Here is a 16,474-nt window from a genome sequence, read left to right as displayed (position 1 = left end):
GTACTGCACGCAGCGCCCCCTGTAGTTACGTATTTACACCTAGATAGACTTGTTCATAGTGCTACCATCCGCCGCATATCTCCTAAGAAAAAGCATTTTTCACCCGGTCCAACTTTGGGGTTATTTGCGTGTAACTTCGTTTGGTAGTCGGCTAGATAAAGTGCTTTGGATCGTCTTTCTTCATTTTATAAATCCAATTCAAACAAATTTAATGCTCATGAAATCACAAAAGACACAGACTTGCAGTATAATTTTTTTCTCACAAATCGAAGTATGTCATATGCAACTTGCTGTAGTAGTTTGCTTATTTTATCCATTCGTTTAGAAAAGAAGACCATTAGGGAAAGACAACTTATTATTGATCGAATACACATCAATATCAATTTGATTCGTTCGTCCTCTAAGCCTTTTGGGTGAGGTGCAATTATCGAGATCGAGTTGCCCTTCTGATGACCCCACGTGAGTTTTAGACATTGGCATAAATGTAATCCACTGTTTCCGCTGTCTGAGGCCTACAACTACAGACACAATGATGACTAATGATCATAACCTTACTTCCATGGTTGTAATGCTGGGCTTCAAGGGTCCTTAAGACCCGAACGAAATTCGTTCAGGATCACACGAAGTACTGAAGTCAATTGACATTCTTCTGTTGATGTAGGCATATCAAATTCAGAACCCTCAGTGAAAACGCGTAGGATTGTCTGGCATTTTAAATTGCGTTCTTCTCCGATTCATGGCGGACTAGTTGTAGGACATGGGTCTGTGAGCAATACGTAGTTCCTTCCTTGGATCACTACAGGGAGAAACACTGCACCGCAGCACTTACCATGGGTTCTACTGCTACTGACCGATTACTTTCTGCCGCTATGAGCGGGGACAGTCAAACAGTGACAAAATGCATCAACGAAGGTGCAAACATCAATGCCAGAGATATAGCATTGCTGGTAAGTTTAACAAATTGGTTAAAAGTTGGATATCCAAAACATGTTTTTGTAGAAACAGAATGCCTTTCCTTAAAAAATGAACCCGTGTTTAGATCTCATAATGTACTAAAACGGTATTCTACAGACCTTACAGGCCTATATTTTCAAGATTCGAACACATTTTTAAAGCTCTAACATGTTTTTAAAATGCGAATGAAATTTCCCTACTTGCATTTCATTCCAAATTGCATTTCATTCGAATTTAGCAGGCATCCGATCTTTGAGACCTAAAGGGTCCGAACCGTTTCTAGCTGTGTTATAGGCATCACTTTGCGGAAATGCCCCAACTCTGATAATCTCTATCGTGAAGTTGTGATTTACATGTGAACACAAGGGCTATACATTAAAGTAATGCAATAAAGTTTCAGAATGAACCTATGACCCTATAGATACAGTTTTTATCTGCAACTGTCTGTATAATAATAATAATATATCAGCTACGCTTGCAAGTTTGATTTATTTTGCCTCACTCAGTGAAAGCTAGAACACAATGAACTAGACGGAGTGAAGGAGCCAACGCATTACATTCGGTACTGGGTGTAGGGCCTGTAATACACACGAGAATAGGCCAGCTGGAGACGAAAATTACCGTGGCACCATGCTATCAAGTCTTGGATTATTTTCGCCTTAGTAAGTTCAGCGCATCCCCCAGTGGCGTAACTATGGGGGGAACCCCATTGGATTCCCCCTCCCCTTGCTTGAAATCTGTGGATAATCTCTGTAGAGTTTACGAAGCTATGCAGCTGCAGCTTATTGGTGCCTCATTGAGAAAACATGTGCACCCCTCGCACCCGACATTAAGCCCTCGTTACGCCACTGGAAGCCCCATGAACGTGTTTCATCGTCTGAGACGGTCTAATTAAATTCGCGTGAAACAAATCGTTGTAGACTGGGAGTTTAAACGAACCCCCCCCGTTTGCTTCTGAGTTTCGCTCCGTGTTTGTTTTTGGGTTTTGTTTTTTTAATTTTTTAATAAATACATTTTTCAGTTTTATAATGCCCATATCATACGACGTTGAGTTCCAAAGCCCATTGTGATAGTCCTTTGTATAAAATATGTCTTTACAGCGACAAAAATTCCACTTTGGGGTTTGAGAAACCCCCCCCCCGTCTCTCACAACCACTGGGGAACGGGCCTGTCATGTGCTATAAGAAATAGGAAACTCCTAGTCCAGCTTTCAGGCGATGTTTGATCATCATCTCCAAATACCATCTGGTGTTTTCCAGCAAACTCACATTACCCACATGTTCTTACCTTGAGTGGAAAGGCGCGTAAGAATGTACGAGTGTACGGATGTCCTAATTATGGGCGGAGATCTCGGGGGTGGAGAATATATATCACTTTTTGACCTACGGAGATTTAAAAATATAATCACCCCCCACACACACACCTTTCAAGTCACCCACGTTATGCGCACCCGTAGCCTGAAGTAGTACCTTGGACCCTGCATGCCGTGCTGCACAAGGATGGCCTTTCAGAAATCATGCCCCACATATGTGACAAGAAATCTCCACCCTTGGTCATACCGAAAGAAATATAATGTCCCTTCAGGTGGCGTAACTACAAAGTTGGCATGGGGGACAAGTCCCCCCCCCCAGTGGAGGTCCAACCCGGTGCCACAACAACTCCCCAACCCCATTTTCAAAATTTGAAAGGCACCATACCGCTAGATGTACGAACCGCACTTCATCAGCTTTAGTGCACCCTTTTATAAATGTACGCATCCACGGGTGCCCGCCTAGAATTCCACCAGAGGTAAATACGCCACTGCAGGCTCATCATTCTTATACTGCCGTTGCATCTTGTTTTTACCAGTTCGCCAGATCACCACTGCACTATGCTGCTGGAAGTGGGTATGACGTCATATGTGATTTACTTTTACAAGCCGGCGCAGACGTCAATGCCGTCGATAAGGTAGGTACAGATTGGGTCAGTTGTCTTATTTTGGTATCCAGAAATTTGACCTCATTTCAACAACATGTCCATGTTACAACGGGCACAGTTAATTATGGTTCGGTCAATGTGAGAGTTTTGCATCATGAGGGTAACAATTAATCTCACGAGAAGCTTACTCTGGGCACAGGTGTGTGCGCGCACGGTGCGAAGTATTTTTTTACAAATATGATCATGTAGGCCTAACTTCTTTTTATGGGGGCCGCCGGTGCCCGATTACAACATTCAGCCATACCTTTCTCGTGGTTCACCTCAGTGTTCCGAAACTACGTACGCATTCCCTCCCAAAAACCGCTGGTGCACCCAATCCGACCCCTCACAGCTCTTTATCAACGAGACCTTTACAGTTCAATGCCAATATCCGGAACGCGACATAAGAGCGCCACGCTAACATGTTGATGAATACGAGAGACATTTACTCGGTGCTGTCATTCTGACACAAATTTTAACGTATAAAAATTGCATAAAAATTTATAAATATACACATTTATAAATAAAAGACAAGTGTGAAACAATTTCTCGTTAAAAGAGCACGTATTATGTCACTAAAACCCGAGTCTTTCATCTTTTTACAACAAAAAGTGAAAATAATAATGATTGAAGAGAATCGACTAAGCCATTCCAGTTCAGTATCCTGCGATAAACAATATTGATTTTAGATTTTGACATTCGGTTAACTGGACTGACACGCTTTTCTGGCACTACTTCAAGCACCATACGCCTTTCTTAATATTTATGCTGACGTCACGTTTGTCAGCCAAAGCGAGGCTGGGGGCGGTACACTTTCAAGATGGCCGCGAAGCACTGCGCAGTTCCGATGTGCTCCTCAAACAAAATGAAATCTCCGCCAGAAAGAAGCTTTCGTTTATTTCCAACAGACCTTAAACGCCACAAACTGTGGATACTGAATATCAGACGGGACGAGGGGTCTCTGTTTTTAGCAGTGACACTGAGAGATGGGGCCTTCAAGCAATTTCCAATGAAGACTTGGCATTTTTCAGACCATGTCTCATGACCCTATGTCTCATACTGAGTCATAGGGTTTGTACATAGGGCGTCAAGTGAACTTCTTATAACTATGGGACTCTTTCCATATGGCGTAATAACTGGGCCTAAATGAAAGATGTTAATATGGAGAAAAATATCCGTAGATGCAGGCTCCTGGTTGCCCCTGAATGCATGGCCCCACACAAATACCTAACGACAACGTTAACATTGCACGCAACCAGGAGGTTCCTTTCCACCAGTACTTTTGATCCCCCTTTGACATACTGTTCAACAAACCCAAATGTAAGTGTCGGGGATAACGCTGAGGTCTCTCGAATTCACCGCCATCTTGCGTTGTGTGTACTTTCTGGTGCCGCCTATAGCCTCACTTTTGGTTCACAAAATGTGACGTCAGCATATATATTAAGAAAGGCGTATAATCATGAATGTTAGATGTCAAGGTAAAAGAAGAATTAAGACGGAGGGAGTAGGTCCTGTGTTAATGTAAACCCTCCAAAAAATCCAAATTAAGGTGATACACGTCATTATAATCACATATTAAACCAGAAGCAGTCACAGTTGTCTATAGACCTTTTTCCAGTGATGTCACCATCGTGCTGGAACTCTGGTGTGTTGTGATGGTAATGAGTGCATAGTGTTGTGATGGAAATCCATTTATTCAAGATAAACTAGTCAAGCATGCAGCGTTCGCACGTGCGCTTGCACGTTGTTGAAGCTGCCCGTAGGAATACTATATACGGTCACCGTTGCCAAGGCAGTCCACACGTGGTGGTATTGTTTAAATTTAGTCACGTCCGTGAAAAAAAGTCTATACATGTAGAACAAGTCAAGGGCCTCAGAGAAAATTTGCAGGATTTTTTCTCTTGAAACAAAATTAAAAGTAGAACTTGGATTCTGCAATTTGTCATCATTTTTATCCACAGAACGGGAGAAGTCCATTACATTACACTGCTAAGAGCGGCCATATCAATATATGCAAAGCACTGATCCGTACACCACGTACATTGCTGGAGCTAACTGATCAGGTAAAGGAATACAATGTTTATCCGTCAGTGGGTAAGATTGTAATGTAGCTTTTTGTGGGTGGCACCGTTGTTTGCAAAGTACACGCATATCAAACAACGTTTGTTCTAGTCCTTCGGTCTCGTTGGGAAACGCAATGTTAAAATTCTGTCCCTATAAAAGTAATTTATTTTTCTGTACTGAATTAATATTCTTCTCGTAAAAGCAAATTTAAAGGTGAGAATTGCGTATTGCTTAAAGCGGTTCAATGGCTAATATTAGTCAAGGCGTGCATTGAAAAAGAAATCTGAATTACAAGTATAAAGACACATGGTGTTTTTCGTTTATTAAACATAGTTTATGTTTACGGACATTACCCTTAATTATAAGGGTGTGGTATCTCGTAATAACCATGTTAGGTTATCACTTTGTCCGTCACACCAGCAATATTTCGCATATTAATTTCAGATTCGTCATATCTTTCTCTCAGTGGTGTAACTAGGGCTAAATGTCCGGGGTACCCGGAATGCACACATTATTTTCTTTCAAGAAAACCGCGAGAAAATAGGCTAAAGCTGTATAGCTATATAAACTCAACGGAGATTATTCACAGATTTCAAATGGGAGCAGTGCAACTGGGGGAGGCACTCGCATCCGACCTCGTGCCTCCTGTAGTTACACCACTGCTCTCTGTTCTTTTATTTGTCTGTCTTTTATGAGTAGTTTGGTGATACGCCGTTGCAGACGGCTGCCGCATGGGGCAACAAACATATCTGCGATGCACTCATAGGGGTCGGTGCAAGCGTGACATCGAAAAACAAGGTGTGGTAGCAAGTATATGAAATCGTTTGTAGATTTCACTTTATGTGTATCTGGTATTCTAGGTGGTTTGAATTGCGAAGAAAGCCTGGAAAAATCTTAGGGTGATGCCTACATTTGAAAACGGGGTTGAGACTTGTTCCACCAGTACTTTTTTTTTTTAGCTGAGAAGAGATATTATGATATTCCTTCCCACCAGGCACTTGTAAATAAGAAAGCACATTTGGATCGAGACGGAAGGAATAACATTTTTCACCTTTACCATCTAAATGTCCTCGTTGGATACCGTACAATGATAGGCATATAAAGGATCATTTTAGGGCAGGTTTACCTCCTAACCGTTTTTCAATCGGATAGCACGTTAGTCTGACACCAAGATTGTTCACTCAGCTCTGTGCAGTGTGTTATATACCCTCTATCGGTAATTTTTTCGAAAATACTTGATTTCAATTTAAAGAATAAGTTTAGTTTTACTGTTACCTGTAGACCTTTTGCATTACTTTACGAATTTGAAACTATTTTCATCACATTTGTTTCATTTTAGCTTGGCCGTAGTGCACTCCACGAGGCATCCGAAGCAGGTCACATGGATACATGCAGGGCACTCATTGCGGCCGGCGCCAGCCCTTTCGCTATCGATAAGGTGTGTGTTGAAATTTCATTCAAAAATTTATTCTAAACGCTTCCACTATCTAAACATATAAAACAGGTTACATAAAAAAGTGGAAAAATAGATTTTGAAACATTTGAAATGCTGTTAAAATAACTACAGGTATCCAGCTGGTTAAACCACTACATTTTCACTATAGTAGGCACTTTCTACTGTAAGAAACATTCGGAACAGAAAAAAGAGCAATCCTTTATCTTGATGAGATTATCTCAGCACAATGAAGGGTAGTTTGTTTTAATCAAGCAGTTATTCAGCCCAGTGACTCAGAAAAACTAAAAGCGAATGAAAGTTAAAGTAAAAAGATGTACGAAGAATTTCGTTAGCACAAACCCTCAAGTATTAATTTACCAAAACTTAAAAAAACCTGAATGTGAAATAAAAGGAAACATTTTAAGACAATAGCTTCTTTAAACAGCCAACATTTTCTTCTAAAATGCACACTGTGTCAAAAGAAATGAATAGGATTGCCGTGTCGAATACACTCTCTCCAGAAGCGTATTCAGGAGATTACGAAAAAAAACGTTTGCTTGGGCGAGTTACTATTCGGCCTGGGGAACTAATATTTTGCCTGGGGCGGATTATTATTTGCGTGGGTTACACGTTACGCCATTTCATACAGGAATGCAATACCCCACTGCATCTTGCCGCAAGCAGTGGTAAAGGCAAACTCTGTTCGACTCTACTAAACAAAGGTGCCGACGTGTCAGCGAGAAACAAGGTAAGCTCTTATCAGGTTGCCCTGTACAACCACATGAGCAGTTAGAGGTACTGCACGAAGGAAAGACAACCGGATCCACTAATCCATGCCCGTTAGTCAACAAGGTTTAAATAGCAAATGCCAACTTTCGAAACTTGGAGTAATATATAGTCGTATTATGTGACATAACTAACAGGGGCGTGATCCCGAGTTTTCCCGGGGGGGGGGTGTGAACGAAAGCAACGATGGTAAAGATGCGAGTGCGTAGTGCGAAACCCTTACGGCGTATGGTCCGGGGCATTTTTGATTCTAAGCGCTCTGTCGTGCAATTTCAGGCAGTATGATCTCTCTTTTTTCTTCCCCGTCCCTCTTCTACTTCCTCTTGTATTTAATTTTTTTTTTGGTGGAAAAGGGGACGTGTCCCCCCCCCCACACCCCCTCCCCCGAATGGACCCTGGCTAATAAGCATGGCCTATGGACATCAAATGTTAAAGTGAGCGTGTTTCCTAAGAATAAAACAAATTTTCAAGGGTACACATTCTGGCGGGAAAATTAACTGTTCCAAATAGATTTCCTCCAAAACCACCAAACAAATCAAAAAAAAAAGAACGAAGTACTACCCAGAATAAGACAAAGAACATTCATCATTCATCTGACCAGTTACTTCATGGAAAGCAGCTTAATCGACCCTCTTCTCCCTTCTTTTGAGGCCAAGGCCGTACCTCATGCTATTAAAGCTGTTGGGCAATTCAGATAGGTACCTGCTATAATATATTTTCGGCAGGTTTTGTTTCCTGCCTGGCATTTTGATGTAAAGGCCTTTTATTTACTGTAGGGATAGTCGGATAGGATGCGTTTTATATCTCCTGCAGAGTCGAGTTCCTACCTTAACAATAATTGAATCAGTCTCTAGAAGTAGGGAAAAAGGGATTATTTTAATTGTTAAGGTGTGGGAATTTTACAAGTAGCGTTGAATGAAAGGAATGCATAAAAGCTGTACTGTTGTGTTGTGTACTATACCAGTACTGTTGTGTCGGGCCACTTCCAATTATTCGATTTTCAGCCAGACAGCTGTACCGGTATTGCTTACGAAAACTGTCTTCAACTTCACTGTCTAACTGAATAGCCTGTGCAATTACATTTATTCTTGGAAACATTTGTGCGCATATATACAGAACGGTGATACGCCCCTGCACGTAGCCTGTATAAAGGGACATGCCTATCTTTGCCAGCTGCTGTTGGATGGCGGAGCAGATGTAATGGCAAAAAATCAGGTAATGTCAAATGCACTTCACTTTGCAAATGTCCTGGGAAAGATTTGTTTTGCTCCTCACTCAGTGTTTAGCAAATTTTATATGTCATGCTTACTAATATTACGGAGGCAGGGTTCTAATAATCACATAACAACGACTGTTATTTACATTGCTAAATCTATATTTTTGGCGGAAGTATCCCTGTTCAGAAACTGTTTTGAAGATAAGTCCGCCAACCGCATAACTTTGGGAGTATTTTGGCCGTTTGTATAGGATTGCAAGGTGATGCAGTGGGCAGTAACATTGGGCATTAATGAGTTGTTTTACCAGGTAGTTTGTGATGAAATCAAATCAAATCGAAATTAAATCGAGTGTGGATTAAATAAACGATTTCAGTCAGTATCATTATGAATTATTGCGAAAACATATGATTTCAGGATGGCGACACAGTGTTGCATACAGCGGCTGCTCATTGTAGACTTGATGCCTGCCGAGTCATACTGCAGAATGGTGGGGACGTTTGCGCCAGGAATCGGGTAAATTCTGCCTAAAAATCAGCCCTTGAGAAGGTTCTTACAATGATTTTGAAGCTGCGTTGCATCAGTAGTGTATGTAAGCGTATTGCTGCCAACGCGAATAAAATATTGTATCTCTTTTAAACTACATAGTTATCTTGTTTAAATAAATTAGTTATTTCGTTTAAACGAGATAGCTACATGTATGTCGTTTAAACGAGATACAAAGTCATTTGAACGAGATAACCATGTCATTTAAACGAGACAACTATGTCGTTTATACGAGATGACAATGTCGTTTAAACGAGAAAATAAGTCGTGTAAACGAGATAATAAGTCGTTTAAAGGAGATTGGCAGCAATTCGCTTCCATAGTAGTGTACTGAACTAACATTCATCGAGGAAATGGCATCCCATGTAGGTCGATGTGGTTTGCAACTGTCCTTTGGGGAACAATAGTCGTACATTAAAAATATTGGTTCATTTTATGGGGCGGATCCAGGAAATTTTCCAGGGCAGGGTAAGGCTGGAGGTTTTTAATGTCTCAGTTTTTTTCGCGGACAAGCGGAAACAACTATGAAATATTCCATGACTTTTTTTTTGCCCCTGGATCTGTGCCTGTTTGATCAAACCTTTTAACAGATATAACAGATCAGCAGAACCGTGGGTCCGTGATTATATGGCGTTCCCAGAAATGTACCACCTGCATGATGTGTGCACTATGTCTTCGACAAGATTATCACCTAAACTAAACGTGACGTGGTAGCACGACGGATTCTGTACGCCGTGTCGTCACATCATGCCACCACTGCTTCTCCATTGCTTACGCCAGACAAGTTTTCTCATGCATCGTGCATGCATCCATAATACATGTACATATTTCCGTGTCTAAATTTAGTCCTTTCTTGCCTGTAGTGTTTAACTATCCCTTACACTTCCCAACAAATAAAACCACTGTTTTCTGGGGTACGAACAAAAACAAGTTAAAGAAAGCTCACAAGAATTAAGTCACTGGTCTGCCTCTGTGAGAGTTCAGTGCAACAGTGGAACTTGACGGGCGACAGGAGAGGTAGATGTCCAGGCACAAACATAGCACAAATATCTTTTAGGACGACCAGTGCATCGCGGGACGCAACGGTAGTACACGACACCTCATGTGTGCTGCCATGGAAGCTACAGCATGCCGCAACTTCTCTATAAGTCTTCAAAGGGCAGTCAACTTGAAGCTGTGTCGTCGCCTCTCGTGTTCTAGGAAGCGACGCAGGATAGAACCCTACACGTAACTTTTTCTTATCGGAACACGAGGCCACCCACAGAGCTATACAGGGTGTCCCAGAAAAAACAAAACCCTGAGAAAAGGGGTTAATATGCCCAACCCATGAGATATGATTATAATGTATAAGGATCTACGAAAAGTAGAAGCAGTATTCTTTCTAATGATACCTTGATGGTATCCCTCCTGTCATGCATGACTGAACGCCATTGTCAATCACAACATTGACACAGATGACCAATAGTGATAGTTTTATGGTTCAGTTAACGAGTAGGAGATTGTCACCGCTTTCCTCCTTGCCTGTTTACAGATTGGCAACTCTCCGTTACATGTAGCGGCAAGCACTGCACATGCAAGCATCTGTGAATTGTTCATTGCAGCGAATGCAGATGTTCTTCTCAGGAATAATGTAAGACATGATCACACCACTGCCAATACACTTTACGTGTGTGCTTTCTGGTAGTGCTTGGTGGACCGTGGACCATTGGTTCCATAGAAACATACATATTTTAAGTGTAGCTGCAATTAATTTTGTACACTCACTTTTTCTTCATCTTTGTATTCTTCTTTAACGAATGAAAGCTCTTTTACTTTCTTATTATCGTTTCATGCATTGAAAAGTGAATGCTTTAAACAATTAAATTACCCATACTTTCCCAGACATCTTAGGCCACCGTTGCCATGAAGTCATCTAAGGAAGACACGGTTAAGTACATAGGTGTTTGTGTTCAAATTGTGAACCCAGAATATACTAACTAAAAACATCTCTGAGAGAAGGACTGATGCTTTGTTATTGCTATGCACATTAACAATGAATTAGCAAAGAAGAGAAAACTGAGTCCAGGAAAGTCTGCAGAAATCCAGGCCTTTTTTGTGTGCAAACCAATGTAACATTGAAGCTTCTTCCTGAGATGACGTAACAGTTTTGCTTATGAATATGGAAATCTCATTTGCATAAAAACCAAAGTGGTAAAGTACCCTTCGAAAATATGAAACAAAAGTAGGAAATAAGGTACATTTTTGAGGTTAGTATTAAAAAAAATGATTGCGGCTATCCTTTAAACGGAGTGTAAATGTCAGTACGGAGGTCAGGTTTACAGTATTATAAACTGCAAAGTCTACAATTTGCATTTACAATAATAAGACATTCAAACGAATCAATTTCAAAGGTTTGTAATAATTGTTAAGCATATTTTTATTAGGTGTTCTGGCTTATTTTCCCATATTTAAATCTAACGACGCAAACTTGTATTTGTTTAATTCGAGTGTGCATCACAAACTGGCCCATATTATCTCACAATATTCATGGATAGGCACATTTGAGTGAAAGTGATATTGCTGTGTTCATTGCAGGACGGACACACGCCCAAAGGTGTCTTGCCACGTACATCCGGTAATGCTGGCAAGATTATTACCCAGGCAGAAAAGGTATACCGGGTCTAGATTAACCTTGATAAATGTGAAACAGGTAGCTCATAATTCGAAAAATCGATTAAATCATGTGTGTGTGTTTTTACAATTAAAACGATACCAATTACGCGTTCCTTCTTCAAAGTCGTCTATAGTCTCAGCTCTTCATCAATGAAGAGAACATTCTACACACTCATTCGATTCCAGACGAGAGAGTTTCCGCTGTTGTTTTTCAACTTTGTTTTAGTCAATATCTTGGGAATTTGTTCTTTGCATAAATATTTCTCAAGTTTTGTGTCAACAAAAATGAATTATCTGTACATGAGTATTAATGCTCTGTCGTGCTTTAACACACAAAAATCCAGTGAAATCCTGTTCGTCTGGCACATACTAAAGGTGGGGATTAATGTGCAGAAACTTCCTCGCTTCTAAAAGTGTCTCAGGGAGGCATCAGATACAGCTAACTATTTGCGTGAGGGGAAGACGGTATAACATGGTACAGTGAATTACTAAATCCATTAGAACATTTGAATAATCCAATGACTGATAGACTTGGTCGTTAAAAACTATCATGGATGCATCGCCTCAGCTTTCGAATTTCTAAGAATTCTAAACAAGGCCCACGTTTAACTTTTGGTAATAGAAGCAAAGATTCGACAAGTTAATTCAAATGGGGACTGAGCCTGTCAACATTGTGAAGCTGTTTCTGGTCGGCGATCCCAAGGCAGGCAAGACAACCCTGCGAAAAGCTTTGATCAAGGTAGCACCTTCAATTTTCTTGAAAAGTTCTTTCTTGTACAGTGACGTTTAGACTTACCCAAGACCGATGACCAAATTATTTTAGTGTTATGATAAGGAGTAGTGACTCAGATTTATTCACGAGTTCATTTAACAAATGTCATTTCTGAAAACCAAATCACCCGATCCAATTACCCACCAATGTTAATAAACGAGGATTTCAAAGCTAAGTGCCATCTTTGAAGCTTGCCGGTAATATATTACCACGAAATGTGTGATATTTGTTTTGCGTGTCAAGCTAATAAGGGGGGCTCAAAGTCGGTAAGGCATTGAGCAGAGTTTTTATTCTCTTGAATAAGCAAAATTCAAGACCCGTAATTCGGAGAGTGAGTTAAACAACCTTTCTAAATGATCTTTTTCTAACGGGAAACAGACACGGGGAAAAAGAGTTAACAAAGTACCATCTTGGAATTCAACCATAGACCCCATCAATACTTATCCACGAAACTACTCATGTCAGCTCGAACCTCTTTTTCCATTCTTTTCGTAGTATTCTAAAGATGTTATGAATTCTTGTGCCTATCATAAGGTCATACTGGCAGGCTCCGAACGCGTTTTGCTTAATAAAACCCCGGTTATGTACAGCTGTGGAGTGTGGGATCGGGTACACAAAACAACAATTTTGATTTGCTTAAAATGTTTTGCACAGGTTTTCAGCATTAAGGACAGTATACTACTTCTGTTCAAATTGCTAATATGTAGAGGCCGCAGCGGTGGTTGCCCGGAGAGTGGCAGAGTTTGGCGAGCGATTGTCATGTCTACAATGCCACTCCAGGCATTGAGCTGTGCAAAGTATACATACCAGGGGCAGGCAACTTCGCTTTCTGGGATTGCGCTGGGCAGCTGGAGTACCATGTGACTCACGCCATGTTCCTGGGAGCCCAAAACTGTATATATCTGTTAGTTTACGACATCACCAAACCAAACCAACTCGGTGAAGTACGTTCTGGTCATTAATGCCTACCCTGAAAAAAGTGAATGTTCAATCTGCATGCCTCACGACACGTTTAAAAAATCGAATAATTCAATATACACTGTACATGTATTCAACAATGTGTCTGGGTTTTTTTTCTTTTGGAGGTGTATAAAAAAAGAGAATACACATACAAAATGCCAAAATTGTTGCTGAATTTCAAACGTAGGCCTAGATCTTTCACTTGCCCTAATTTACAATGTATGTAACATTTACTGAGATGGGAAGGCGAGTTGCTAAGATCCACCTCAGGATAGCAAGATCACCCCTCAATATTTTCACACCCCCAACAGACTCTCCGCAAACTATTTTTGCTTGTAGATTATGTAGAGTGCAATATTAAAACTTTCTACTGTCTCGTAAAAAAAATAATAACTTCCCATTGACGTTAGCAGTTATACATCTGAACTTACCAGTTACGCAGGTGGTTGGCATTTGTGAAGGCTGGGCATGACTATGCCTACCAAACCAAGCCTGACGTAGTCATTGTGGCAACCCATCTCGACCAGATGACCAGCGAAACAGACGGTAACTAATCCAAATCTAAAATATTGTATTTCTCTTTATCATATTATGTCGCCGCTTCCCTTTTACGGATTTAGTGCATTAAATTAATGTACGAGCTCTATGCTCATTGGGTTGAAAAGGGGCTACGCTGGTAGGATGCGTCTTCTGAAATGAATTATGTAACACCTTTCTAATTTATGGGGTAGCAAGAAAGTGTCTCTTTTTTCTTCTTGCACGTTGTATCAGTTTTATTCTAGTTTGCAGTTTGTTATGATTTCATGCTTAAAAGCAAACCAGGAGGTTTCTATCAGAGTGCGATCCGGTGCGTTTGTTTGAAGGTTTCGCTATCCGGTTCATAAGTGTCACGTCACTTCAGTTTAAACAACGCCCGCTGCACATAGAGCTATATGGAACATGGAACTGGAAGATAACACGCAACTTTAGTGTCTGTCCACTGGAAGTCTGCAATCAGTGGCGCGTCCGCTTGCATGGCGAAGTCACGAACCGGATAGAGGATTTTCAATTCAAGTGATATTTGACGGTCAGCGTTCAATATACAAAGATGTGCAGGGAAACCCGCGCCTTCGAAGTCTCTCAACATTCTTGCGTACATCACATTGCCAGTTGAAATACCTAGATTCGCACATGCACGCGTCTCCAGGGACCTGGTACGCTTCCTAAAATGCCTTTGCCTGTCATATTACGTCATGTGAAAAACCTCTGTAGTCGGTTCAAGGTTGAAGTGAGTTTGGGTATGGTTGAGTTTGTGTCTGCAAATAAACGCTACGGATAAGGGATAAGAAACTAAAAGACTATAATATCACCCCTTCTCTAAAGGTTTGAAGTAACTTCTTTGCCATGTAGGAAAGACGGCTGCCGATTCCATTTTGCAGCAAGTGAGGTCTGAATTCGACAACCACCTAAATGTGTTGAATGAAGTCTTTGTCATCAACAGTATCAAATTCGGCTCGAAGGCAATGGCTAGACTACGTCACACGTTAGAATGTCTTGCGACAAAGATAAAGGTAGGGGATTTTTCGCAGAAGCAGAACCACTATACCAAGTGTGGCGTGTAGTTTGTTAGCTAAAGCGCGGCGAGTTAGCTAAAACTAGTTCAACTCGCTGCATATTAATACTCAGTCTGGATACCAGACCCAATGATTCCGACTACTCTTCTTATCAAGGGTCCTACATATGCAGCAAGGTATGAGACGGAGAGAACCCCCCCCCTGCTTTGTGTTGGTCATTGTCTCGCAGGAATCTGGGGAATTCCTTTCAGACATCTTGGGGGGATGTGCTAAGTAACAATAGTCTGGAATATGTATAGGGATTGGACATGTTGGGGGGTACCCCTCGGTCTCATTTCTTGCTGGGTATAGGATCCTGTGTCACCCATAATCCACGTGACCAACACTCCCCAAGATTTCCGGGATTAGTCGAACCATTCCGAACTTATCCTGCCCATATTAAATTCAGTTTACCGTCAAAACCTTTTCTTCTATGCTCCTCAAAACTGTAAAAATCGTTACAAAGGTTAAAATTGGTAGCCAAATGGAAGGGGAGAGGAAAAAGACCATTAGCATGGTATCATTAATATTCGGGCATTTCTGGCCGCGTCTGTACCAAGAATTTTGTGAACTGTCTGTGGTATACCAATCGGAATACACCATCCACTGCAACGTAGAAATTAGGATCAAAAAATTGGAACATAAATTTGTTAAACTGAATGCATTTTAGTTGCAAATTTAATGTGTCTTAAGCAAATGTCATTTTTAAAGCTCGTATTTTAGAAGTTTAGTATGTATTTTTCAAAAACCGAACAAAATCTTAAGGATCTCATATCTTTTTTTAGAATCCAAATCGGGTGATTTTTTTAAAGCGCAAATGAATTTTTTATATGCAACGTAATCTCTAGGATTGAATGAATTTTTAAACGTCGAAATTCTTTTTAAAATAACAAAAATTTTACAATGTACAAATTTTATCGAAATTTAGACATTTTTTACAAAGTAACGGCTTATCTATTTACGGGAATCTCACTTTATCCGAATTAAGAACTCATCCGATCTGAGAAAGCATCCGAATTGAGAACGCATCCACAGCCGCGTATACAACGTATTCGATCTTTTAGACGGTATTCTGCGAAAGCCTCACAGTGCTTGAAGTATATTGTTTTGAAAAGTGAATCATATTTTTCCAAGATTGTTCTAATGAAGTTTCCACAAGTTGCTTTTATTCGTCGTTGCTTATTAATTTGGATTTATGTTAATTTGGATGCTCTGTCATTTAGGATGGCATGAGATATTGTGTAAGATACGTGCACCGAATAGCTGCTTTACGCTTAAAAAGTGTTCCCATTTCCAAAATATGTTCAATCTATTCTGTTCAAAATATTTTATTTCAATCTGAAAAAATTTGAACTTTAAAACTTCGTTGCAGTCTTTTTATTTTTTTGACTTTGAAAAAATTTACGTTCTTTTAAAATTCCTTGGAATCTAGAAAATACGCTGCGTCAATGAAAATTCATCTACTCTGTCTAACTTTATTCAAATCTAGAAAACATGTATTAAATCCTTACAATTTCGTTCTGCTTTTCAAAACTATATTCCA

At 40.4% G+C, this 16,474-nt stretch overlaps 1 protein-coding gene across 2 annotated transcripts in view; it reads left to right on the top strand.

Moving 5' to 3' along the window:
- Positions 1-570: 570 nt before the first annotated feature.
- The window catches only part of LOC110982037 (uncharacterized), a 29,140-nt gene continuing 13,236 nt past the window's right edge, over positions 571-16,474 (top strand). Inside the window, exons 1-14 of one of the 2 annotated variants that reach the window (XM_087141864.1) lie at positions 571-947; positions 2,803-2,901; positions 4,872-4,973; positions 5,674-5,772; positions 6,314-6,412; positions 7,059-7,157; positions 8,312-8,410; positions 8,827-8,925; positions 10,487-10,585; positions 11,530-11,604; positions 12,230-12,346; positions 13,087-13,323; positions 13,774-13,885; positions 14,729-14,889. In XM_087141864.1, the coding sequence (XP_086997990.1) occupies positions 831-947; positions 2,803-2,901; positions 4,872-4,973; positions 5,674-5,772; positions 6,314-6,412; positions 7,059-7,157; positions 8,312-8,410; positions 8,827-8,925; positions 10,487-10,585; positions 11,530-11,604; positions 12,230-12,346; positions 13,087-13,323; positions 13,774-13,885; positions 14,729-14,889 (1,614 nt within the window). In that variant the 5' untranslated portion in view covers positions 571-830. The remainder of the gene's footprint in view (positions 948-2,802; positions 2,902-4,871; positions 4,974-5,673; positions 5,773-6,313; positions 6,413-7,058; positions 7,158-8,311; positions 8,411-8,826; positions 8,926-10,486; positions 10,586-11,529; positions 11,605-12,229; positions 12,347-13,086; positions 13,324-13,773; positions 13,886-14,728; positions 14,890-16,474) is intronic. The other variant, XM_022240170.2, reaches the window with a different exon arrangement.

This window comes from Acanthaster planci, linkage group LG10 (genome assembly GCF_054643075.1).
Source record: "Acanthaster planci isolate LZ-2023a linkage group LG10, COTS_SCS, whole genome shotgun sequence".
Classification (NCBI taxonomy): Eukaryota; Metazoa; Echinodermata; class Asteroidea; order Valvatida; family Acanthasteridae; genus Acanthaster; species Acanthaster planci.
This window is presented reverse-complemented; position numbering and strand designations above follow the sequence as displayed.